Source organism: Trichomycterus rosablanca, chromosome 27 (assembly GCF_030014385.1).
Source record: "Trichomycterus rosablanca isolate fTriRos1 chromosome 27, fTriRos1.hap1, whole genome shotgun sequence".
Taxonomy (NCBI): domain Eukaryota; kingdom Metazoa; phylum Chordata; class Actinopteri; order Siluriformes; family Trichomycteridae; genus Trichomycterus; species Trichomycterus rosablanca.
The window spans coordinates 13,965,041-13,992,821 of NC_086014.1; the positions used below are offsets into that span (position 1 = coordinate 13,965,041).

Sequence of the window (27,781 nt, forward strand, 5' to 3'; positions counted from 1 at the left end):
TGCCACAACAGCAAAACATGTTTATTTGTGCCTTTGATACCCAAAGGGTTATGAAGTGCTGTGCAAAAGAATAAGGGCCAGTGATAGCTCAGTGGTTAAGGTACTGGACTAGTAAACAGAAGGTTGCCGGTTCAAGCCCCGCCACCACCAAGTTGCCACTGTTGGGTCCCTGAGCAAGGCCCTTAACCCTCAATTGCTCATCGTGTTCTGCTCATTGTGTGAGTCGCTTTGGATAAAAGCGTCTGCTAAATGCTGAAAATGTAAAATGTAAATGTAAGGGGAACTTGTTGCAGGCGCTACATTTAAAATGAGTGCATACGCAAAGGCAGGAAACACCCCGGTCTCCAGTCCATCACAGGGCAAACACACACTCATCTAGGTGCAATTTAGTATCTTCAAGTAGCCTGCATGGTGGAAACCCACAAGGACTCAGGGAGAACATGAACTGTTCCACCTGGGCTACGAACCCAGGACCTTCTTGCTGTGAGGTGACAGTGCTACCCACCAAGCCACTATTATTATTATTATTATTATTTTGGCACTTGGGTGTGCAGTGGTAAATTTCACCAGCTCACTACTGCTGGGATCCAGGGTCCGAATCCCCAGCGGAGCTATCGGATGGTTGTGCGTCGACATACAGACTCGATTGGCTATGTCAGAAAAAGCTGTATTAAAAGAGTATTATTATTATTTTTAACATTAGCATAAGCATTATTTTCGATGTATACACAAATCAGGAAAAGGAATAAAAGAGAAAAAAAAAAAACATTCAAAAATAATTACATTAGCAGCGTGTACAAAAACCATTCACTTGTAGATTCCACTAATTCCATAATCAGATCACTGACGAAACAACACAATACAAAAGAGCTACTGACCCCATGACATCTGTTCCTGTAATGCTCAGATTGTCCAGTCACTCTGAGCAACCGGAATAATTCCAAGCTTAGCAACAGTCCTCCCAGAAACCACCATAATGACCTGCAGCCACCTGCTGACCTTGTTTCAATCACAATCTGCTTAAGTGATCCTCATCTGATCAGGGAGAAGGGGAGAGGGAACCGGCTATTATTCTTTTTAGCCAAGTAAAGGAAGTGCCTCATTAAAGATGGCGATCTGTACACAGTGCTTTCTACAAGTAAGGAGAAATCTACAGTATCAGAAGTTTCCATACATGGCAAATCATGCTAGCCCAACAGTGCTGATGTTTCAAGCTTGCGAGTTTGAATCTCAGCTGTGCTAACGACCAAGCAGACACCTATGCGGACAATGATTGGCTGGTCCGAGAAAGGGAGGGTCGTAGAGATTCCTCATAACTACTGCAATTACGATTTCTGCTGGCTGATTGATGAAGCATGCACAGTGAGTGCGTGACTCTCTGTGTGCTATACGCATCTCCATATGAACCCGTCTCATGCAGGTGAAAGGAAGCGGTCGGTACTGCACACGTGTCGGAGGGGGCGTGTGACGGCCCTCCTAAGTCAGGATTGGAGGCCTGCAGCAGAGGCGGAAATACAAATTGGGTAATTGGATACGACTACATTGGGAGAAACGATCTAAAGACAGTTACATAATGGGACAAGACTTGGCAGCATCTATATTTATCCAAGGTGGCGGAAGGTCAGAAAAGCTGTTTACACACACACACGCACACACACACACACACACACACACACACACACACGCAGACAGCAGCCGGCCACAGCGGGTTTTCCCTATTAAAATCTCACACCTCACACACAGGTGATGGAAAGGTGCTCTGCTGAGTCAAGGAGCTCCGGCCCACTGTGTAGAGGACGGGCACTGACGCAAGCTGGTACAGGAAGAACTGTTGTGATGTTTTTTGCCCGGCGGTGAGAAACTTTGGACAGGCGTGAAACTGAGATTTCCCTGATAGTGCCAAAGCACCGCATGTGATTCTCCACGGCTATAAATTTCAGCCCCGGGCAGCCTGTGGCTCCTATTAATCACATGGCTCACATCCTTTGAATACACTAGGTGGCCTTGAACTGTGGCCCCATGAACTAAATCAATAATACACCCACCTGCAAATAAACAAATAAGCACACACACACACACACACACACATAAAACATCTTCAGAGGTGAACACATGAACATGTGTACAAATGATCACCAGCATTGCCCTCACACAGGCTATAGTTCTCAACACAGTGTTTGGTTTTTTCTTGTGGTCGCATCACATAACATTACATTCTGTATAAAGACCCAAACACTCATTTGTGTGACAAATGTGCATAAATAGAGAAATATAGAAGCTAAACCGTACAACATTACCATACAGATACAGAGATCACATAAAGGCTCACTTCTGAAATAGGACATCCAACAAGCTTATGGTCAAATGTCCAAATACTTCTGACCACATGGTGCACTTGTATGAAAGAAGATTACGATTGCTGTTCCAAAAAGTGAGAACGAAACACTGTGCTGCTGCTTCTGAGCAGATGGAACCAGTATAGGTAATGAGGCAGGAAGTCCCTGCTGCTCCTCCAACTCTCAACTCTCTTATTCCTTTGCTGAATAAGAGCCGTAGTCACACCGGGAACTTGCCTTTCGCATTCACTTGCAAATTGCTTGTGGCCACACAAAAGTGCACCACTGTGGCACAATCACCAATGTCATAAATTAGAGTTTTCCCTAATAATGTCTGTGAGCATAACAGACTGCTGCACAACAATTTATTTTGACTACGAGAGGCTCTGGACCCATTGTAACCCTGCCCAGGACAAAGGGTAAAAAAGATGAAGATAATAGAACATCATTTGAGCTGATACATCATGCAGAGCAACAGGGAAAATAAAAATACATTCCATTAAATATAGACCAGGGCAGCACGGTGGCACAGCGAGTAATGCTCTTGTCTCAGCATTTAAGGTACTTGATGAGTAATCATGAGGTTGTTGGGTCCCCGAGCAAGGCTCTCAACCCTCAATTGCTCGAATTGTATTCAATAATTAAGTCACTTTGGATGAAAGCGTCTGCTAAATGCCAAAAATGTAAATGTAAATCTCTGCCGGTGATGGTGTCTGGAGTAATTCCTTGTTTTCACCAAATGACTCAGACCCACTGTGACCCTGACCAAGATGATTCGATGGTAAAACACACAACAAATTAATGAATGAGTAAATAAACACCAGCCAGTGAGGATGCCATGGTGCCTTGACACGTATAGGGACCTGAAAAGCCAGTCTGAGATGGCGTTTCTATGGTGACAGTGAGGGGATTTTTGGTTCTTCCAGTGGTGCTATGGAAACCTCCCATGGCAGTTTCAGCATCCTCAGAGACAGCCAGCCGATGCTGGTGCCGACGTCCGGTCACGTGAGGTACGCCGAGCGTCTGTGCGCACGAGATAGTGAGCTGGGGGCCAGGCGCGTCCTTCTGTGTCACAAGACAAATGGTACTCTGGAATGATGCGGTTGCTAGACATGATTACATGGAAGCTGGAATTCCTGTTGTTGCCATGGTGCCGGGGCATCATGTGCTTGCCAGGCGCTTTGGTGAGCCTGATGTAAAAAATTTAAATATGAGGTCATTCTCTTTCTGCTTCTTTTGTCATTCTCTGTCTGCCTTGCCTTACGTAAAAGGATTGATCGTTGCCCAACTGACCATGGTCCACTACTCAGAAATATGACCCAGAACATATATGACCCAACTATCTAGTGTACCACATATCACCACGATGCTTCTTATAACACCAGCCTATAACGTTTCCTTCCAGGGCAGCACAGTGGCGCAGTGGGTAGCGCTGTTTTCTCACAGTAAAAAGAACCTGAGTTCGATTCCCTGGGCAAGCAGACAGCATCTATTCTGTGTGGAGTTTGCATGTTCTCCCTGTGTCCGGGTAGGTTTCCTCCAGGTGCTTCGGTTTCCTCCTACAAGTTCAAAGACATGCAGTCAGGTAAATTGGAGCTACTAAAAATGACCCTACGTGTGTGTTGTGTGTATGTGTGTGTGCCCTATGATTAACTGGCGACCAGTCCAGGGCGTTTCCTGCCTTTCGCCCAATAAATCAGACCCACTGCGACCCAGTCCATGAATGCATGAATACATTTAATTCTAAATTCAACACACCTGCTTTATGTTATTGTCAGTCTGTTCGATTAGCTGTATCTTCGTCATCATTGTTGTTGTTATTGTCATCATTTTCGTCATATCCAGCTCTCTTCCAGGCTGGAAAGTGTAGATGCATTTTACATTAAACACCAGCGTGATTCCACTGCAGTAGGAAATGGTTGTGACACCTTGAGGGAAAAGTCACGGCAGGTAATAAGAGCACAGGTCGTGAAATAGAGACAGTCTATTTATATACTCCGTAAGAAACAAGGTGTCGGGGAGGCGAATGCAAATGTGTCCACTGTTAACCTGATTTAACCTGAGCTAAATTCTCTAGAGAACAAATAAGGGGCAAAAAAAGATTAAACGCGAACGAATCGATCGTGTTTTATAGATTTAGTTTCTATTGACTTCTAAATCATGTTCTAAATCACATCCATGCTCTTATTATACAATACAAACCTATTCAGGATTGGGTATATTGAGACTGCACTGTGTGTATTATAAGGGTGACGGAGAGGGTATATTTCTGCTGTGTCACACACTTCTGCCTGGCCTAGTCAAGGTCAGCCAATCAGGTATGAGCCAGAGCGTGTGGATTTAGAAACCTGAGGCAGCACCTGAACACGGCATGGCTTACACAGTATACCAATATACAGCCAGGAACCCAAAAACACGAGAACGCAATGTAACCTATGTATCGGCTGCCTTATCTTAACGTCAGAAGTATTATTGGGTGTTTCGCTGCACTAGGCTCGGTTTCTCCTGCACATTTTCATTATGTGTGGACTTTTTTTGTAATTAGACAGTTTAGCTTTTGTGTTTTATATAGAAACAGTAAATTTGTTCACATGTTTTTACATGAATGTTCTCAGTTCTGAGCTTGGGACTGTCACAGGATGCCACATTTCTAGTTCATCCGATTTTTGAGTATTGTTATTGTGAAAATCAGGGAGAGTTGTATAGCACTCCACTATTAGACTGAGCAAAGTGAACACTCAGTTTTTATTTGCTTATATGTACTCTGGTGGAAAACCTTGTGCCACCTCATCCCATTGGTTTGAATGCCCTAAAACTGCGGTGACATAATCGCCGTAATCTCTGTATAGCGTCTAAATAATCTGCCTTATGTGTTCCATGTCTTATTAGAACCCTCTTTACTTAGGCTGCTGCCCAGGTAGGCACTAGGTATCAAGGCAGCAATGTGGCTCACTGGGATTTCAGACAGACCCATAGCGTGGAACTGAGGAGGTCCAGAATAATAAATATAAATACCAAATGAGGATAAATACAACATAAGTATTCACCTAGTGGCAACTGAACATACCCACTTGGTGATGGTGCTGGCTCTTAATGCCATCCGGTCAATCCTCTGTTCTCCGGCAAGTGCTTAAGCTAGAGCAGCGTCCATGGCTCAGGCAATGTCTAGTCATTCACAGGCGTAGGTCCATCTGCTTGCATGGCAGGGGAGGCTCAGAGAGGATGACCTAGTAGTTTTCAATGAAGGAGAAAAAACAAGTGGTATAAAAGTGGCTATATTACTCATCTTCCTAATTTTGATGTTTTTTTTTTGCATGAATAACTGGAAACTGTGACTAAACTTGATTTCGTTTTTAAGCTGAGTTATAGCAGGTCTACAACCCATTCTGGAAACACTAAGAAAATGAAGTCAGAGCTAAAGTCAGGGCTCTGTGAAGACCACTACTGTTGCTTCACAACTGTATCTAGGTGCACAGTGGTGTAATTATTTCCTCTTTACACCAAGCAGTCCAGATTTATGAGAGTCTCAGCATGTATGGACGGCCAAGCACCTTGACCTGACAGAAGATTTTGCTGTTATAGCAGCAAGGAGGTAAATCTACATCTGGCTTTTCTACTCACTAACAAAATCACGCACATCCGAAGTGATCTTGGGGGCTGACCGAACAGCGGCTGAGTCACTTGGTTTCTCACTTAACGACAATCAGGAGATGTTTCTGAAGAGCCCTTCTGAAGATTCACATCAGTTTGTCCTTTTCCCGTTGTACCTCGTGGCTAGAACCGAAAACAATGATGTCGTCTGACAGTCCTCTGCTCAAGCCTCGAGGTTTGATTTGATGTTAGCTTGATTGCTACATTAGCTCAAGATAACAAGAACCGAGTGATTTAAGCCTAGGTTGGCTTAACTACCTTCCTAATGCTTGGCTGATAATGTAAGGATTAAACCCTGTTCATCACCTCCCCTGTTTTATTTCTATTACTAATAATTAAAACAATAATAGAGCCACGTCACGTCAATGAGCATGATATACATGATGAGGGTGAGTGTGTGTGTTTATGTGTGTGTGAGAGTACAGAATGAGAGAAAGCAGATGCAGTAAAAAAACACTGATATATTATTGAGTATCAGTAAGCCAGATGCAGGAAGTGAGGTTAGTTTGCGTCAGAGTTAAATAATTACTGTTTATTGAGAAGAGAAACTGTATGTGTCTGTTATATCAGTGATGGCTTTGCTGCAGCCACAGCGTTAGTTGATTCCAAAAAACAGACAGTTGAGACAGTAGATAAATAAAAACGAAACACAGGGAATAAAAAGAGCTCATTTGGGTATAAACATAAATTGTTCAAAAGCAAAGATTGGGCTTACATTTCATCTACAGTCACCCGACCGGCTGATCCTACAGTTAGGTCTTTTCCCACCCAACAGCCAATCTGGTCTGCTGCAGGCAGTGCTAATTGTCCCTGTTGGGGGCAATCATAGCTGTCATAAAAAGCATCCTCAAACGCACCCCATCCTTCAGGCCTACGAACACTACGAATCGTGCAGCATGATTATCAGGACTGATTCAAGGTCTACGACCTCTGACTTCATCTTAACGGTCCAGGGAGCAATGCGCCTCGGTCACTTAGCGCTGCGCTAACTGGTACTGCAGGCTCACCCGATCTGCGCTCACCCTGACAAGGTCTTCCAGCTCCAACAGCGCTATGACTAGCAACACCACCCTGGGTGCTAATATTCCGGGAACGTCTGCCTGTTCTCTAGCAACAAACTTTAAGTGAAGAAAAGTTAGGACAGCATGCAGAATGCAACGTGACCTGAAACGGATTTAAACTAAGACAGTACAAGTTTATTTTGTGTTCTTGTCAGCTGAAATGCTTTTATACCTCCAGCTTTTCTCACCTCAGCCGGATGTACATGCGTTCGCATTACACTTCCTCCTAAGGTTTTAAAACACAGCGTTTATTTCCGTGCCCTGGCAGAGCCGCGAATTGGATCCGGGCAGAGTTACGATGAGAAAGAAAGCAGGTGAAACTAATGATGACACTTCAAAGGTGAAGGGAAGAGGAGAAAAAAATAAAAATCCGGCTGTGGCCTTAATCCAAAAACACCTGCCATAAAAGAGCTGCTTCCTTTGAAGCTGTTCACCGGGCTGAGGTTCCGGTAAGCGGTGCAGAAAGAGGAGGCATGGCATTTCCATTTGAAACACACACACATCACCAGTTCACTGTCCGTCTACCCACACAGACATGATCCCGCAGCCGAATGCGGAATAACAAAGCTTGACTATTGGAAAGGGATCCTAGAGAAACGGATGAGCCAAAACATTAGCCTGCACGACATGCCTGTTTCATAACAATCGTCCATGTGAGGGTCGGGGATCTAATAAATGTTGGGCTGATGGTAGCTCTAGTTTATGTCTTGACTGCAGTAGATCTAATTAGCTTAAAGAGCTGGCCGACTTTGATAAGTGATTTTTTACCTCCGAAACAGTAAGCAGCCATGGTGAGTACTCACAGAGCCATGGACCACTGACAGGTTGTTGGGCGACCAAGACTCATCAATACTAGAAGTCACAGAAGATCTACTGTGGCTTAAAGTGCAGAAAATTTTAATCCTGGTGATTATGTGAATGTATCACACAGTGCATCAAACCCTTCTGTGTACAGGGCTGTGTAGTAGCAGACCAGTCTAAGTAGCCAATATGACTCTTGTCCACTGTCTACTCAAAGGGCATGCAGTCATTGGAACTTGACATCATGGCTCCGTTGGAAGGTCAACCAATCCTGTTTTCTTTAAGCTAATGTGTGCACTGTATTCATTGAGGACATGGCACCACGATGCAATGCAGGACCATTCACCTCATAATGAATGTGTGCTAGAGTGGCAATCACTATGTTTTCAGCTCATCTATGGTCTGGTTCCACGTGACGCGTAATGTCACAACAAATGACTACAATTTATACAGTTTGGTGACCTTGTTTTGAGAGCTGAGCCCTGACCTGCCTTGACACAAACCCAACACCCATTTTTACAGTATTCCTGTTAACAATCCCTGACTAAGAAGGTACCTGACAGCATATTCATCCAAATGAATATAAACAAGGTCATACAATCCTGTCAATGAGTAACAAGAATAAGCTGGCAGTAATGTGTCTGAATACTTTTGGCCATATAAACACCTTCTATATTATTCACAAACAAACTCTACTCAAATACATTTGACATAAAAAACCTATAGACCCCAAACTATCTGCTGAACAGGCTGGTGATGGTGGTGGTGACTCTGTTAGTTAGCATGATGTGATGGTTACCTCACTAATGGCTTACTTTAAAATACAGATGAAAATGCATCTTAGTCTACTACAATACTGGCATTCACATGCACACTTAGCACCCCAGTCTCTTCTCCTCACGTTTTCATGACACACTCGTTAAAAATAGAACCAGCCTTTTTAATTGATGCCATTCTTACAAGAGGCACAGTAGATGGCACAAAGAAAAGCTGAAGTGCATGTAAATTAAAGAGCTTCTTAAAGACTAGCCGCATGCGCTGTGTTGTGGCAGCAAAGCCGCCCATAAATAGCTCTTTTATCGTATTCGTACGATAGATCAAATCAGCCGTTGGAGGGTCACATGTCCTTATAAAGTAGAAACCAACAACCGGTAGCAGGAACTCTCTGGGACGACTGTTATAATTTAGCTGAGCAGACAGCATGCCATCCCTCTACCCTGTGTTTACAGATTTCAACACTGACCAGTCTCAACATAAACCACAAGGCTACAGTGGCAAGATCTTAAAAGCTACACAAATACAATATATGGTCAAAGGTATTTGGACACCTGACTATGAGCTTGTGGGACAAGAAGGGAAAACAAATGGTAGTAAAACTGAGTGACTTCTATGTGATCTTTTCAGCTATAACAAAGCCTGCTCTTCTGAGAAGGCCTCTCACAAGACTTTGAAGTATGTTTGTGTATGGGAATTTGTGCCCATTCAGTCAAAAAAACATCTGTACGACTGGGCACTGGTGTTAATGCTCCGGTTTTCATCACATCTTTACAGAGCTGCTTTGTGCACAGGGGCGCAGTCATGCTGGAACAGGAAAGTTGAATATATAACATTTCCTTGACATAATTAAATGTTACACCCGTTAGCAATTGCAAACTTTACCCCGTGATTTACAACGTGGTGGAAAACACACAAACGCACTCAGACCGGAATTTGAACGGGTTTAGAATTGTAAGACTTTTGCGCCACCCTGTGGCGGGAGGTGCACATTACAACTAATCCAACACTATTAGTGAACTGCCCATCAGAGCCCACTGGATAAGTAAACGCATAAAACACATAAATTAAAAAATTAGAAAGGGTGTTTTAATACTTTGTTTTACATAATGCATTTCTCGAAGCACACAAAAAATGTAAAAGAGTTAAAGTGTCTGAAATGATCACCCACAGGGATCAAACCTAGTTTTCCAGGGCACCAGTCACTATGCAGCACCCACTCTACCAGACTTGCCACTGTGCTGCTTCTGTGATCTCTTCTTCAGGAAAATAATCTGTCGACCTTGGAGGCTATTTTTACATTTTGAATAAGCGTCTATTACAAAGGTGGATATTTTAAATCTGGATGCAAATCTAATCTAATGAATGCAAAGTTATTTTTTCCCCAGCTCTAAGTCTGGCACATAATCATACTTTTTTTAACATTTAACATTTTTAATAAAATAAAATAACTGTAACTCGTGATTTACACCGTGGTGGAAAACATACGAACGCACTTAGACCAGAGTTGAACGCGCTTTAGAATTGTAAGACTTTTGCGCCACCCAGTGGCAGAAAGTGCAAATTACAACTAATCCAACACTATCAGTGAACTGCCCATCAGAACCCACTGGATAAGTAAACACAGAACACACGTGTACATAATGCATTTGTTCAAGCGCACAAAAATTGGAAAATAGCCGAAGAGATCAAACCAAATTTCCCATAAGTTTTTTTCCATTAATTCATCAGTTATTTTTCCCCACTCATCACAATTAAAAACATTTATTAAACAACAACAAAAAAACTATAATGCATAAATGGGAATGTACGAATGCCCTCAGACCGGAACAGGGCAGTGATAGCTCAGTGGTTAACATACTGGACCAGTAAACAGAAGGTTGCCGGTTCAAGCCCCGCCACCACCACGTTGCCACTGTTGGGTCCCTGAGCAAGACCCTTAACCCTAAATTGCTCATCGTGTAAGTAGCTTTGGAGTGTCGGCTAAATGCAAAAGTAAGAAAGTGCACATTAAAACTAATCTAAAGGATTTAAGGTTTTTCTTGTAGAACCAAGCTTTAGAACGTTAAAGATGCTATTGGATTCACTCATTTGCTTTTATCTGATATTCAGTCTATATTCTATAAAAATACACTACTCATAAATGATTTGTATATTTACAGTTGCACACTACTGCCACCATTCCTTACACTATTAAAATGTGACAGAAATATTGTGAACATTTTTGCACAGTTTTGTGTTTTTACATTGTTTGTTTTGTAGATTAGTCTTAGGGTTATATTATGGTTATTTAGGGTTAGGGTTAAGGTTATTTAGGGTTAGCATAACTCTAAGTAACCCTAACCCTAAGTAACCCTAGCCCTAAGTAACCCCAACCCTAACCCTAAGTAACCCTAACCCTAAGTAACCCTAACCTTAACCCTAAGTAGCCCTAACCCTAAATAACCCTAACCCTAAGTAACCCTAACCCTAAGTAACCCTAAGTAACCCTAACCCTAAGTAACCCTAACCCTAAGTAACCCTAAGTAACCCTAACCCTAAGTAACCCTAACCCTAAATAACCCTAAGTAACCTTAACCCTAAGTAACCCTAACCCTAAGTAACCCTAACCCTAAGTAACCCTAACCTTAAGTAACCCTAAGTAACCCTAACCCTAAGTAACCCTAAGTAACCCTAACCCTAAGTAACCCTAAGTAACCCTAACCCTAAGTAACCCTAACCTTAAGTAACCCTAAGTTTCCCTAACCCTAAGTAACCCTAACCCTAAATAACCCTAAGTAAACCTAACCCTAAGTAACCCTAACCTTAAGTAACCCTAAGTAACCTTAACCCTAAATAACCCTAAGTAACCCTAACCCTAAGTAACCCTAACCCTAAGTAACCCTAACCTTAAGTAACCCTAAGTTACCCTAACCCTAAGTAACCCTAACCTTAAGTAACCCTAAGTTTCCCTAACCCTAAGTAACCCTAAGTAACCCTAACCCTAAATAACCCTAAGTAACCCTAACCCTAAGTTACCCTAACCCTAAGTAACCCTAAATAAACCTAACCCTAAGTAACCCTAACCCTAAGTAACCCTAACCTTAAGTAACCCTAAGTTACTCTAACCCTAAGTTACCCTAACCCTAAGTAACCCTAACCCTAAATAACCCTAAGTAAACCTAACCCTAAGTAACCCTAACCCTAAATAACCCTAAGTAAACCTAACCCTAAGTAACCCTAACCTTAAGTAACCCTAAGTAACCCTAACCCTAAGTAACTCTAAGTAACCCTAACCCTAAGTAACCCTAAGTAAGCCTAACCCTAAGTAACCCTAACCCTAAGTAACCCTAACCCTAAGTAACCCTAAGTAAACCTAACCCTAAGTAACCCTAACCCTAAGTAACCCTAACCCTAAGTAACCCTAAGTAACCATAACCCTAAGTAACCTTAACCCTAAGTAACCCTAACCTTAAGTAACCCTAAGTTACCCTAACCCTAAGTAACCCTAACCCTAAATAACCCTAAGTAAACCTAACCCTAAGTAACCCTAACCCTAAGTAACCCTAACCCTAAGTAACCCTAAGGAACCCTAACCCTAAGTAACCCTAAGTAAACCTAACCCTAAGTAACCCTAACCCTAAGTAACCCTAACCCTAAGCAACACTAACCCTAAGGGGTCGGTGGCTAGTTTAAAGATTAGGTAATGTTTTGTCATGCTTTATTTTTATTTATGACAAACTTGAGCAAAATAAAGATACCTATTGAGACAAACTTTACATGATTTAAAAATGTTTAAAGATTTAAAATTACCACTTGATGCAATTTTCACTACTTGTGGTTTTATGGGTGTAATCATAGTGCGTTAATAAATAGGTTCAGGTCAGGAAGGCAAACATCATTAAAACAAAGTTATTAAATTGTGCTATATAAAATTCCCCACCATATATTTTATTTATTCCTCACAGATGAACTTTTAATTAGAATTTATTTCAGATCATCAACATACAGATACTGCGGTTTGTTATATATATATACAGGGGCGTCGTAGTGGGGTGAAAAGTGGGACTGAGTTACCAGGGCCCCAAGTCGGGGGAGGGCCCTTGAGGAGTCTAGAAGGAGTCTGGACTGGGGTGAGGGGGGCCCATGTTCACTGCCTGTGCATAAAGCCCAGAATTTGGTGCTACGCCCCTGTATATATATAGTATAAAATGCACCTTAAAAGAATCGTTATATGTTTCACCACTTTTATCTCGACACACAAAGATCTTAGATGATGCAAAATAGTTGTTTTTCCCAGTTTGAAGGTAAAAATGCTCTTATGCTCCTTCATGAGAACAGAAGCTACTCACACACCTCCAGTCCCTCTGCTGTATGGAACACTGTTATCCCTATTACTGTGTGATGTACGGAACACAGTTACTGTACTTGTTCAGCTGTAAATGACAGAAAAGCAGAAAAGTGCTGATGGAATATTAACTCAATATTGATTGACTTTATTTATTTATTTTAACCCTTTTGAATATTTATGTACATTTAAACTCAAGACAAAACTGAAGCATTTAAACAAAGTATTAAAACAAACTTTATTTGACTTCTGAAACGATAAAAAGCTGAATTTTACTTACAGCTCTCAGTCCTGTCAGTATTTGCCAGACAGTCAACTACTATTTGACACATACTACACATACTACAGCAGTATGTAGTACAGCAGTATGTGAGTGAGCATCAGGCTTGTACACTGCATACTACATACATCTGTACTTAGTAGTATGCAGCGCTGATATGAGTGAAAGAATCGGTTATTTGAATCGACTCAGGCATTTCTACAAATAATGCAAAATAACTCGTGAAATTGTTCAAATCGCAATAACAACGGATATAAAATTTACATTTAATTATAGCGATAGTATTTAAAGAGAAAACGGGAAAGTCTTCACTTTGATTGAATGAATCGTTTACTCAAATGAATCAAATGATTCGTTGGCTGAAATCACCCATCTCTGCATCTCCATCTGCTGCCCAAACTGAGTAACTGCACACAGTAACAAAATAACTGCTCTAAAAATCTATTTAAATAATAAAAAAAATCACACACACAATGTAACAAACCTAAATTTATTAAACTAAATGTAATATAATTCTAATAATTTACTACAACTAAGCTACTCTGTCTTACTCGGTGCTTTAAACCGATTGAATTATTCATTAGGTAAATACAGTAATTCGTTAATTGGAATCACCACACTCTGCACCCCCATCTGCTGGTCAAACTGAGTAACTGCACACAGTAACAAAAATAAAAGAAGTATTTACATAATTAAAACAAAACACAGTATTTAACAAACCTAAATGAACTAACCTGTAATTATTAAAAATCTAATAACTTATAAAAATGCAAATATGTACATTTTATGAAACAACACACGTATTTAAAACAAAATCATATTAAAGCTTTTTTTTAATTGACAAATACTTAAGTTCTAGGTGTTTGTTTTTTCTCTCTGACAAAAATAATGTTCAGCAGATTGCGTATGAATTAAATATGACATGAAAAAATGACATTAAAGAAGCATTTAGCAGATCTTTAAACTAAACTGTGATGCCACCCAGCCAATCTTAGTCATGTTTATGGTGGCACAGGTGCTGCCTAGTTACACTGTATACAAGGCAGGACATCCTGAATGGGAATGGGAACATAAAAAGAACATGCTAAACTCCTAACTGTTGCTGTGCAGAACCCGGTCTACCAGCTGTACCACTGTGCCAGTCACAACAAGATACTGCTGTATGAATTAGTTGCTTATGGGAAACAAGAACGGCAGGAACGGCAGGTTTGTTGCACTCCCTCTAACAGCCAAAATCAGAGGGACACCAAACAGTGTCGATCTAATCGGTAAGAAATCTTCCTTACAATAACAGACAGGTATGAACCTTTATCAGATTTCTATTTTATGCCATGTGTATTTTTAATTGTGCAGTTTTTGTTTCCTTCCTAGTTGTGGTTTTATTCACTCAGTATTGGGTTCACAGGATGGTCAAATAATGCCCCATTCTGGATGCCGCCTTAGGCAGATGCCTTTACCACCTATGAAAGCCCTGATTACACATTAGCAGATTTGACATTGTACATGTAACACAGAATTTTAATTCAGGTTTCAGGGAAGTGGAAGGTAAAAACAAAGGAATTCTTTTTTTGTTAGTTTATTTATGTATCTTCTCCTTCTTTTCTTGATCTGGATACCCCCATCACGTCAGAGGAGGCTATATTTGCCTGACACACTCCCTCTGACATGTATGCAGTCCACCGGCCCCTTTCTTATTTGCCGTACTTTGGTGGATTCATGAGTGAGGCTAGTTTTGTGCACGGAGAGTCACGGTCCGACACCCTGCTAGCAGAGCTGAGATTCAAACAGAACAGAGCTGAGATGTGCTAGAGGAATGTCCCGCTGCGCTACCAGAGAGCTACATGAAGAGTCCTTGATGGTGAGGCCTCCATGTTAGGGCCCAACTGATTATTAGTTAATAAATAATATAGACTAATGTCTAAGTAATGTGACTGTGTGGTGTACAAGAATCTGTAGGTTGTACTAGGTTTGTGCCTGATGTAGGGCAAAGTCCAGCTATCTTGGTGGTACTGCTAGTGAACTTTTTACAGCTTTTATTTCTAATAATCCTTCTTTTTACTTTCTATTTGCCTGCAAATATTTATAAATTATTAACCTTAGTGCGTGTGTGAAAGCACACTTCACACTGAATAATGAAAGTGCTGTAAATATAGATTTGTTTTTATGGTCTTATTTTATCCCGAATCTGAGGTCGAGGCTCTGTGCAGGTCACTGGAGCTCCTTCACGCCAAATGTTTCAATGAACCTCATTTTGAATGCTGAACAGGAAACCACAAACTCTTGCCATAAAGCTGGAAGCATATTATTTATTCTATATAATTAGCTTCATATCCTCGCTAGCAATGAGAGTGGATGAAACAACAAAACGTCATAATTAGAAGAGGTGTATACAAACTTTTGGCCATATAGTGTATATATGCGAAAACATATGTTAAAATTAGACTAATATTTAAGTAACGAGACTGTATGGTGTTCAAAAGTCTGTGCTAGGAGACACTCAGTTATACATCATGTACAATTATGCTAATGATTAATATTAATTACTGGTTTACTCTACAGGCTTCAGAGAGCTGGCAGGTGATTAACATTTTCAATGGACTATTAGTGGCATTACCAAGCGTGTTATTCACAATGATACTGGGACTGCCACAAATCATTGTAGGTAAAAACTTTACACTTACTTACATGGTGGAACATAAAAAGACCTTCCTTAAACTGCTGCTGCAAAGTTGGAAGCTTATCATTTCCTTTATATAATGGATTTACTACATTAGAAGTGATGTTGTAATAATTTTGTTCCTGTAGTGTATAATCTAGTATGACTGAACATGTTCTGATTTTTTTTCCTGTTTGAGGTGCACTTTTTGGACTAGTGTTGGGATGGCGGTCCACAAGAACTCATTATAAATCAGTTTCTCGCCTCATCACGCTGCTTCCCATTTCACAGAAGAAGAAACTTTACGTCCATATCCGCTCAGTTTTGGGTATGTTGAAGTGGAACGATGGCTCTCAGCTGATTTCAATGGTCATGGCGAACTCCACGCTGCAGCTGCACGTGGAACTGAAGATCCTCACCTTCTTCACAGAAGTCCTCGGAGCAAACGTGCGCCACACGGACTAAACACAAAGACAATCCAAATCTGCCTCTTATTTGTACCATAGCACTTAAATTAGTTTGGCCAAAAGTATGCAGAGTGAAGACTGTTATAGGAAACAAATTAAATGCTGGGAACAAATTAAATGCTACAACAAGTCTGAGTAAAAGAGGTTTAGCATGTTCTTCCATGTATGTTACAGCTCTGTATAGGCATCCATCCCACTGCAGTTAGAAGGAAAAGTCTGATGGATTCACACTGTTGTACATGACACAATGTTGTGGGGAAATGAGACATATCCAAGCCCCACTGGTGCTTAATAATGTCAATGTATTTATTTTTTGTTATTTAATATGCTTTTAGTATAAATATTCACTGTGGGGAAAAGTAATTACATTCTACTTATATAAACTGAATTAATAGCTGACTGACTCCTCTGTGTGCAGCAGAAGAAAACACGTGTATTTGAGTAAAAGTAACAACATATTTTGAAAATAACGTAAAATTCTAATTTACAAATATACACTGAAGTGGCAGAAAAACTGGTACACCAGTCTAATACCTGGTAGGTCTCCTGTGGGAGAGAAGAACTGCAGAAATACGACAGGCCGTGGACTCTACGAGCTTGCAGAAATATTCTGTAGGCTCAGAACACTGTACTTCCTGCAGAAAGGTCCAAAATTCTGTCGTATTCCAAAGTTCAGGATTTCTGTTATTAATTTGTTTGATAAGATTGAGAGGGTGGAATTGCGAGGTGGGAATTTGGATTCTCTAGACATGTGTGGCGGAGCATCACCCTCAGGGCCGGTGCTAGGGGGAGGCTGGGGAGGGGGGATTGCCCCCCCCAGATTTTCTCACTGCCCCCCAAGCGCAATGCAAGCAAAGGCTTTTTCTTCATTATTTTTGAACCTGTAACAGGGTGATTGGCTTCTGCCGTTACCGCGGGAATTAGAAAGCGTTTTGTTATTTTTTTAAGTAGTATTCACGTTTAGTCTTAGTGTGTGCGCAGGTTATATCAGCATTACGACGTGTTTAATACATTGCTGTTTGAGTAGCACAGTGGGCTGAGTGCAGTGCACATATTTTTCCTAGGTTCTAGGCCCTAGGTTTGAATCCGGCTTAGGGCGAAACTAAAGTAATACATGCATTGCCCCATCCAGATTTTCTCACTGCCCCCCCCAAGCAACGCAGTCCAGAACCAGGGCTGATCACCCTGCTGAAAGAGGCTGAACCAATCAGAATCAATGCAGGGCATGAACGCACCCATAGTGCCACTTGTCAGAGACATTTGTAAACATACCAAAGTCCCATGGATGCCCAATACCATTATGGAGCCACCACCAGTCGCTACAGTTCCCTGTTGTACCAGTTTTCTGGCACTTTGGTGTATATTTACTCCAGTGAAGTACAAAACTCTCAAAATGTATTTTTTTTCCTTTCTTTCTATGCACCCATGACTAGGTTTGTGCCTGATGTAGGGCAAAGTCCAGCTATCTTGGTGGTACTGCTAGTGAACTTTTTACAGCTTTTATTTCTAATAATCCTTCTTTTTACTTTCTATTTGCCTGCAAATGTTTATAAATTATTAACCTTAGTGCGTGTGTGAAAGCACACTTCACTCTGAATAATGAAAGTGCTGTAAATATAGATTTGTTTTTATGGTCTTATTTTATCCCGAATCTGAGGTCGAGGCTCTGTGCAGGTCACTGGAGCTCCTTCATGCCAAATTTGTTAAACCATGTTTCAATGAACCTCATTTTGAATGCTGAACAGGAAACCACAAACTCTTGCCATAAAGTTGGAAGCATATTATTTATTCTATATAATTAGCTTCATATCCTCGCTAGCAATGACAGTGGATGAAACAATGAAACGTCATAATTAGAAGAGGTGTATGCAAACTTTTGGCCATATAGTGTATATATGCGAATACATGTTAAAATTAGTACTAGTTTAAGGTTATCTTATTATCCTCTAACATAAAGTGAATATGGGATGTAAATAGTTCCAGATATCGAGTCTATGTGATTAGAATCAACATCCAGAAGGAAGTGCTGACTTAAAAATACAGTCTATCAGTTATAAATCAGAGTGAAGGATTCTGGGGTCAGAATCAATAGTAAATCATTAGCAAATTATTAGTAAATTACAGCCAGCGCCTTACTGTTATAAGTAGTGAAAGAGAAACTGAGATTCATCATTTGAGATTTCCAATAGAGGATACTTTAAATAAGTAGGATTTACACAAATCATACAAACACAGATTTAAATGAACTAAAAGTCATAACTGGCAATAAATAAATAAATAATTATAGTAAAGTTGCTATATAGCCCCAGCATTCACAGCAAAAACAGATGCTAAATTAGATTTATTCACAGTTTAATCTGATAAGAGTTCCCTAGCACATGCAGGTAAGTGAACTAGTTCTTTATCTCAGCAGGTTGATGTGGGATGTTTTTTCTCCAACCCGACCAGTTTCTCAGTGATGGGAATTCACAGTAAGGTGGCTCACTTATTCATTTAACACTTTAGATTAAAATCAGCAAGAAATAATACAAACTACATCCAAGCTTCATGTAACCTAGTATTGAATTATTAGTACTTTAATATTATTGACACTCATTATTTATTAAACAGCCCAGTATGAGCTGGTTGTTGGTATTTGGTAGAAGTGACAGTTCAGTTACAAGCTAAAACAGCGTAAACATGTTCAAAAGATAAACAATGCATAGGAAATCCAAGACACTCTTACAATTACATGTCGACTTGTGTTTTCACACACACATGAATTAAGTAGGTTCATTCTTTCTGTGCTCAACAACAAAAACACAATTTATAGACTAAAAAAACACAAACAATCGCTTTACATGAAGGATAATGAATTTGAAGTCAATTTTCAACACCTGTTAAAAAAGAGAACAAGGGAAGGGAACACACCCTGGACAGTCCAGAGTTTATTTCATGCCAACATTTAGCTAGTCACTCACCCACACACATGCCAATCCACTCTTCATATGTTTTGGGAGGTGGCAGAGTGATCTGCTGTTGTTCTTTAGTTGGTAGTTAAGCCTTTAGCTATGTAGTTGGCATTTTAGCTATGTATGTCATTGTGATATAATTTAACCTCTCAATATTATGTCGTAGTATGATTGCTGGGACCTCACAGGACCTCGTGTGACTCTTCATGCACGATACGAGTTTGTGTGAAAGTGGCAGGAAAGATCATGTGATCAGAAAGTGTCCGCTGATAAAAGGCGAGATGGAAGGAAGATTAACACACATTGCGTGTCTAACTGTTTACTTATAACCAGCACTAACAGAGCATGTGTTCCTAATAAAGAGGCCAGTATGTTTAAACAGTATTTACAAATCCCAACAACGCTGCTGCACCTGATGCATGTCATGCAGCACATCTAATCCAAAACGTGTCTTTTACTTTTATAAGCAATGTTGCATCATCAAAACGAGGCCAAGTATGACTGATTTAACTATTTAAACACTAAAAAGTCAAAGTTAAAAGGACAATCGATGTCCAAAACACGAGTAACGACCAGTTAAAATGGAGCAGTGTTAACCAAACAATCAAATACTAAAAAATATTCAAATAACAACAGTCGGACAGACAGACTACATGATAAACAGGTACCGTAAATAACACAAGGAATACAAGGAACCGACAGAATTCACAATAAGGACTGTAATAAGGTAAGTGTAATGATGCAAACAATTGATGCAAAGTACACATGGGACAAAAAAACCCGACATAAAGACTGACAGAAGAAGGAAGAACAATGAGGGTAAAAGTCTGGAGGCTTTCCGATCAGATCAGTCCTGCTAAACAAGTTCCTAAAAATAGAAAAACATTCTCTGTCTGCCATGGAAAATCTTGTCTACGTCTCATCAACTACACCTTTACATTCAATCATTCATTCATTGTTTTATCCTGGTCAGGGTCTAGTAAGTCTAGTTTATTGGGCAAAAGGTAGAGAACAGGATAGGTCATCAGTCCATTAAAGGGCACATCTGGACGCTGAGCTTCTGCAAGATGATTGGAGGATCAGTCGAAAGGCTGAATTCCGTTTTGATTGACAGCTATCACTGGGAGCTTCAGTCCCATCGCGGATTTTGCGAGTGAAGTCGAAAGACAAACTGCTGCAACCCATTTCAGGCCATTTTCTTGAAAAGGAACAGAGGGCACAATTTATATATAAATACATTTACAAATTTTATGATGTAAGCCGACAATGAGCTTCCCCTCTTTGAAAGACCAGCAGCCGCCACTGCTGTACAGAGAAGCAGGGGGCATGGATTACAGTATTATACTCACCTGTTGTGCCATGGTTGTTCAATTTGATTATTTGAATCAACAGCCTCTGAAACTTATTGATCATTATTTTTCTTTAGCCTTAAAGAGGGTCTTTGCAGTGGGTTGCCATGCGATATCCCTCCTGGGTGCAGGGAGCATCAGGCATAGAAACACAGGTTAAACAGTGCAGACTAGTATGGCACAAAAGCAGGAAGAGATTGAATTAAAAAAACAAGACAAATTTTGGGAAACAAGATGCTACAACTGGGTGAAAGTGCATGGAACACAAAAAGTGTAATCACCATAATTATTAAGCAAAGAATTCTAAAGCAGGAGGAAACAATGAATATTGCATTTCCTGCTCGTAATGCACTCTGGCTTTTACACAAAATATAAAAAAATTCAGTAGACAAAACGTCTACTGAGGTGTACTCTCAGTGCAGGTCCCAAGCCCTGATAGAAATATGACATTTGCGTCAGAACAGGCATCTGTTGTAAAAACTGTCCCAAGTCTGTTACACAACCCAGATCTGCCGTGGCAATGCCTAAATATTTAAATGTACTTAGTAAATGTAGACGTAATTGAATATCAACAGGATTGTTTTTCTGAATTTTCTTTAAATTCTTACCACATTATAACACCAACATATTTATATTGTAAATGACATAGAAGCAAAATTAGCTGGTGTAGTAAAAATAATATCATTCTAACGTGTAAACATCAGATGTAAATATGTAACCTAGTATCTTAATGTATACGTCATCCTACCTATAAATCAATAGGTTGTGTGATTCTAACCCCACAGCTTTCTACACCTCTGTCTGCAAATTCTGACGTCAGCATGCATGTCACAGCAGAATGTTTGTTTAATGATTGTGGTAACAAACAGGTGTGTGTTTCTCGCTCTGAACTCCTAGAGATTGTGAGATAAAGAAATTCCCAGTCGAACAGGAAAAACTACCTTAGTTAGTCTATAAAAACACACACCACACACACCACACTTCATATCACACACTCTCGTATCTGAGGACGTGCAACCTGAGCATAAAGTCAGACTGAACACTCAGAACCAACCGATCAACAATCAGGTACATTTTATTATTTTTTGCATCTGGATCATTTGGTCTGGTTATTTTAACAGATGTTTATGTTTAATTAAAGTGTCTAAAGCACACAAACTAATCAGCTACAGTCATAATGGCACTAACTAGAATTCTTGAAAAAACAGAACTAATTTAATTGAAATTCTTTAGTTTTTCAGCAACAATAATGGACTGTCTGAAATATGAGATGGTTAACCAAGCGCGAATCCAGGCTGTGGAGAACTCGTTTCAGCCTGGTGGAAAACCTCTTTGTTCTCTAGGCCGAGTCCTGATCGGCGAAGGCCGTCTGCTCAAGCGCTGCAGGAAGCGAGCGATGCCAAAAGCGTTCTTCCTGTTCAATGACATCTTAGTATACGGCAGCATTGTGGTTCCCGGTCGCTGGAACAACCACCAGCAGATCCTTCGTCTGGAGGAGCTGGAGCAGGAGAACATAGAAGACGGTGAGGGTATGACCAACCAGTGGATCCTCAGAACCCCACGCAAGTCCTTCTTTGTCTCAGCAGCTTCGTTGCAAGAGAAGCGGGCTTGGATGGACCACATTGAGCGCTGCAGAGCCGAACGGCTGAAGCTTTTGGGTTTTCCTGGCACCGTCAAAACATTTGCATCACTCTGGGTTCCAGACTCTGCTACGCACCATTGCATGCGCTGCCCTAGGCTCTTTACTTTGGCACAGAGGAAACACCACTGCAGAAACTGCGGGTTTGTGGTGTGTAACTCGTGCTCCAAGGGCCGTGCCATCCTGAAGAACATCTCCCACAAACCTGTACGAGTGTGCAAGCTGTGTAAAGACATCCTGCCATCACTGGATACCTGTAAAAGATTCAGAGGCGACAGCGTGGAGGTACCTGAATATGACGAGTCCAGCGATGAGGAAGCAGAGGAGCAGGAGAATCAGCAAAATTCTCATTGGTATGAAGAAATCTACTGTTATTTCAACCCTGAAAACGTCTACCCACCCTGTATGTAGTGTATAAAGAGGAAGCAAAGACTGAATGTAAAGCACAACATGAAGTTAAGAATGTTAGATTTGTACATATTAGTTTAATTATGCACAATTTTGACACTTTTTTTGTACTATTGCTGCTTACAGCTGTGTTAATTATTTTACTTTAAAAGTACTTCCTTTATAAATAGGTTGTTCTGTCTGATTATAGTAATTTACTTGTGTTTTGCCTGTGTAAAGTAAAAAAAATATATACTATTTACTTTTTCAACATGTGTGACGCTGTATATCAGTGCAAATTAAATGTATTGTGTATCACAATTTGTTCCTGTGGGACACGCAGCACATAGAAGAGATGTAAAACAACATGGGAGCTCCTTTCTGGACACACAAGATCACACAAGAATCGGAGCTAAACCCTAAATAAAGTGTGCTCGATCTCATCAGTGTTAAGGGTTGTTTCACTGCTCTGGATGTCCTCTCACCTTCTCACCTATAGACATGAATTTTCTTTTGTTTGTGCCTGTAAATGAATGCAGTTTAATGTTTGAGCACCTGTGATGCTGTAAAGCAGTGCAGAATTAAAAAAAACTGTATTCCTTTTGGGAAGACTATAACATACAAAGTATGAAAATTGTGTTCTTTAATGTAAAATTGTATTGTATTAAATGTATTGTATGGCATTCTTATGTTATTACTCTACATGTATAAATCAAGAAATGAATGAAATAAATAACGAACATCTTGATTTTCTGTTTTATGAATATACATTTATTTTGAGAGTAGATATAAAAGCAGGGTACAGACTATGTAGTCTGCATTACTAACTGCATTAAACCTGAACTATTTCTACAATTCTATAATTCTGTTTTTCCTCCTATTTTTAAATACATCTTGGTACTTCCAAAATATACACTTTAGTAATTCTGTTCCTTATCTTTGGTCTTTGGTGTTTGACATGTTTTTTCTGCATGTATGTGGGTTTTATCTTATCTCTCAGAAGAATTTACAATGTGGATAGGCTATAAAAATAAATGTACATCATGATAGCTTGTCGTTTTGGGCGTAGCCACTAAATTTTCTGCAGGATTTCCTGGTAGACTTGTACTCAACTCTTCTGTTCTGGCTTCAACCTCCTGATAATCAGAAATCTTGGTTTAGATCTGATCTTTGGAGTAGTAAATGACCAATTGCATTCCTGCACTTAGTGTGTTTGTTTTTATTCATTTTCTAGTGTTTGAGCTATGTCCAAAAACCACCAGATCGTTAAACTAACTATACTAGGTAGTGTTTTATAAACCAGGCGAGTTTTGTACCCTGTTGTGTTAATGCAGGCTAGGGAATTTTACTGTTGCCTAGCAACAACTCATCATTGTAGAACTACTTTTTAGCGGAAGCATATTTACCTTAAAGCATATTCAGTATAACATTCAGGACCTTTTTTCATTTTTTGTTTCTTTATCTACTTTATTAAACGGTTGTATAAAATCATTAAAGCACTAAAGGTCGTGTGTAATCGCGAATAACTTTACAACTGTGTTTATCTACGGCACTCGACCGAATCACAGCCGTGATGTCAGAGCACATAAAAATTCCCCAAAGGACTCCAGCTGTAAACCTCTGGAGCTCCACGCCGCCAAGGAGCCAATCAAATTGCAGAACTGCTCATGTGAACAGCCAGTCAGATTGCGATATTTTGTCACATGATTAGAACTGAGTACATTGGCTGTGTCCGAAATCGCACACTTAAACAGTACGTACTAGTAGGTTATCCGGGTACTTTTCGCGTACTGTTTAGTATGGAAGTATGCGATTTCGGACGTAGCCATCGTCGCAAGGTTATAAAATGTATAAAATAAAAGCATAAACATCCTGCCAACAACAAATTTATATAAAACATTTCTACATAAAAACATTAATAATATAAGCTAAATAATATAAAATGTATTGCTGGGGTTTTGCAATTCTTTATTCTTTAGATAACTCTCACACAATCTTTTAAAGCTTAGGTGACCTTGATTTTACTTTAACTTGTGAATATATTCTTATTAGCTATTCTTTTCATTTTAAAAATTATATAATTTATGAACTGTTTATCATCAGGTGTGTCAAATAAGGTATAAACATTTTAAACAGGATACAATTATGAGAATTATATTATATAGAGGCTTTATTGTTTAATCATTTCGTTTTTATTTTATACAATAAACCCTTATTACCAATTACAAAATATGATATAATAAAATACAAAAGTAATATTTTTTCACATCAAATTTTTACTTAACATTAAACACATAATTCCTAATACATGTACAAAAGGCACTGAGCAAACCCATTTAAACATTATTATTGCTGACTTATTTCCTTCCACATGTGTATAATGCACGACAGCTTGATCAATGCTACTGTAAAGTAAACATTATATAAAAACTTATTTAGCACATTCAAAGGCGAAACATTAAACCCCAGTTTCTATGTGGTGAGGTCAGTTTCCATAACGTATCTCACCCTGCAGCTCTTTGGTAACAAACGACAGAATGGCAGCTACAACCTGCTGCTGCAGAGTGGCGTTACCCATCACCAGTGAAACCAGCTGAACGGCGTCCATCCAGTCCAGGCTACCCATAACTGCCATCACATTATTGTAGAGTTTTCTCTGCTGGTGAGGTGGAAGCTCCATTAGGATCTGTGGAACAGGTTTAAACTGCCCAGAAGTCATACCCCAACCCATCAGGCCTCCGAAAGCACCTCCTGAAAAACAGAAAATAATATTTTAAACACTTCACACTTTTAGCACAATGTTTTATCAGGAATGGGGAACTATTTATTTATTTATTAGGATTATAATAAATAATACAAAATTATAAAAATATAATAAATTTGTAGTTTGAAAAAGAACCAGAAATTGTGAGTGACATGGTGGTGCAGTGGGTAGCGCTGTCGCCTCACAGCAGGAAGCATCTGGGTTCAATTCCCCAGCAGGGCATCCAGGGTCCTTTCTGAGTGGAGTTTTGCATGTGGAGTCTGCATGGGTTTCCTCCAGGTGCTCCGGTTTCCTCCCACAAGTCCAAAGATGTGCAGTCAGTCCAATTGGAACTACTAAGTGTGTGTGTATCCTCTAACAAGGACAGTAGTAAAACACTACCACTTTACACTAACACAATGAATGAGTGAGTGTAACCTTCTATTTTCTTCAAGCATGGCATGTGACATGTTTTCTTTTCTTACCAAGAGCGATGCCGGGCGGTCCGAGCAGCAGGCCCCCTATTAGAGCGCTCCCTCCAGCCACCATCGCCCCTTTTGTCGAACTCTTCACTGCTGCTTTGATCTGATGATTTGTTGAAACCTCACAGCAAAGTCGCATCACATCACCCACACGATCCATCAGGTTTGATTTACTGAAGATAAACACACAAATAGAGAATGTAACACAGTAGGACTGTAAAGAAAATTATTATATTTATTCTTCTACCTAAATAGTCTTAACCCATTACAATTTAGGGCACCAGTTAATCACAATGCAACACACCTACTCTCTTCCACACACCCAGAGGTAATTTAGCACAGCCAATCCACCTTCTGCATGTTTTGGAAGGTGTAAGAGAATCTAAGCACAAATAGAAAATCCACGTGTGCACATGTCATGTCAGTGAGACTGAAGGGTCCAGTCCTTCAAACCCACAACCCAGGTCTAAAAGATCATGTTGCACAAAAACCACCTCTGCACTTAGTCTTTTTCTGAAAATGAAACCAAAACCTCTTTTAGACTTTAACTAAAATGGATTAAAAACTGCATTTTGAAATTAAAAAGTTGAATAAAACATTAATAGTCTATTCAAAAACAATAATAATTCTGGTCCGTTTACAAATTAAGAGCATATTAAATTAAGAGGTTTTGTATTTATAATTAAGGAGGGCGATTTAATATTAAATTATTAGGATTTAAGTTAAGTTTCAGTGTTTCTAAAACTTTTTCTGGTAAGTCTGGTGGGTTTTAAGAAAATAAAAATAAAGCGCATAACGTACTTTACAAAATATCTGCTTAGTCACTGAAAATCGTAAACAGATCAACTCTAAATCTAATTACACTACGACTTATAACTTATTGTATAAATGTAATATTTACTCTAAATTAAAAAAAAAAATGTATATGTGATAATAAATCTTACCTGGTGTGTTTTATTAAAGTAAAGCTGAAATGTTCGGATGTTTTTGACCTTTAGTTGCGCTTTTATGAAGTGAGGCAACTTCGGGTCGGGTTGCCAGGTTTGTATAATTCACACTACACAGCATTGGGTTGCCATATTGGTTAATTTTACCCAAAATACACTTAAATTCAACTTTATTGTTGTCATTGTGCACGGCAGAGTACAAGTACATAGCTAACGAAATGCAGTAGCACCTAACCAGAAGTGCAAGATAGAGATTATTTACATATAATACAGTTAAAGTGCAGTAGTGACCAGATAAGTTTAAATGAAGAGACACATACAGTATTAAGAACAGTCAAGTCAACAGTAAACAGACAATGATTGTCCAGTGTATAGACTAGTATATAATTACAAAGTTATGAAAGGTGATTACAGTGGCTAAATGAATGAGAATAAATACAGTATATAAGTATAGCAGATAATATACAATATATACTGTACATTATCGTTTTGCTGGTGTGATTACTGCAATATTTTTTAGTCTTTTAGTTCGTTGCTCTCTAATTTGGTGTAAATATACCATGGTAAATTGTCTTATTTTGGACATTTGGATTTATTTAGGTTGGGTTAATACATTTAGGTTTGTTAAATTGTGTGTTTTGTTTTTAATTATTTAAATAGATTTTTAAAGCAGTTATTTTTGGGTGCAGTTACTCAGTTTGGCCAGCAGATGGAGATGCAGAGTGGGTTTTTTCAGTCAACGAATCATTTGATTAAACGATTCATTCAATTAAAGTGAAGACTTTTCTTCTTAAATATTATCGCTATTACAAGGATTTAATTACATGTAAATTTTATATCCGTTGTTATTGCGATTTGAACAATTTCACGAGTTATTTTATATTTTTTGTGGAAATGCCTGAGTCGATTCAAATAACCGATTCTTTCACT

The 27,781-nt window shown here is 39.5% G+C and overlaps 2 protein-coding genes across 2 annotated transcripts; one reads left to right on the plus strand and one right to left on the minus strand.

The window, feature by feature from the left end:
- Positions 1-21,650: 21,650 nt before the first annotated feature.
- On the plus strand, positions 21,651-23,303 carry plekhf1 (pleckstrin homology domain containing, family F (with FYVE domain) member 1). Its single transcript, XM_062989840.1, has 2 exons — positions 21,651-21,721; positions 21,887-23,303. Exon 2 carries the CDS (start codon positions 21,903-21,905, stop codon positions 22,701-22,703), a length of 801 nt encoding a protein of 266 aa, XP_062845910.1. The 5' UTR covers positions 21,651-21,721; positions 21,887-21,902; the 3' UTR covers positions 22,704-23,303.
- Positions 23,304-24,626: 1,323 nt separating this feature from the next.
- On the minus strand, positions 24,627-26,939 carry LOC134304163 (protein C19orf12 homolog). Its single transcript, XM_062989742.1, has 3 exons — positions 26,849-26,939; positions 25,908-26,077; positions 24,627-25,430 (listed from the first exon to the last, which is right to left on the minus strand). Exons 2-3 carry the CDS (start codon positions 26,062-26,064, stop codon positions 25,165-25,167), a joined length of 423 nt encoding a protein of 140 aa, XP_062845812.1. The 5' UTR covers positions 26,065-26,077; positions 26,849-26,939; the 3' UTR covers positions 24,627-25,164.
- Positions 26,940-27,781: the final 842 nt, after the last annotated feature.

What these genes read in the sequence shown, in the direction of transcription:
- plekhf1 (XM_062989840.1), top strand. Translation starts at nt 21,903, where the DNA reads ATGGACTGTCTGAAATATGAGATGGTTAACCAAGCGCGAATCCAGGCT.
- LOC134304163 (XM_062989742.1), bottom strand. Translation starts at nt 26,064, where the DNA reads ATGGATCGTGTGGGTGATGTGATGCGACTTTGCTGTGAGGTTTCAACA. An exon ending in ACCGCCCGGCATCGCTCTTG is followed by an intron (nt 25,431 to 25,907) that starts GTAAGAAAAGAA and finishes TCTGTTTTTCAG; the next exon opens with GAGGTGCTTTCGGAGGCCTG.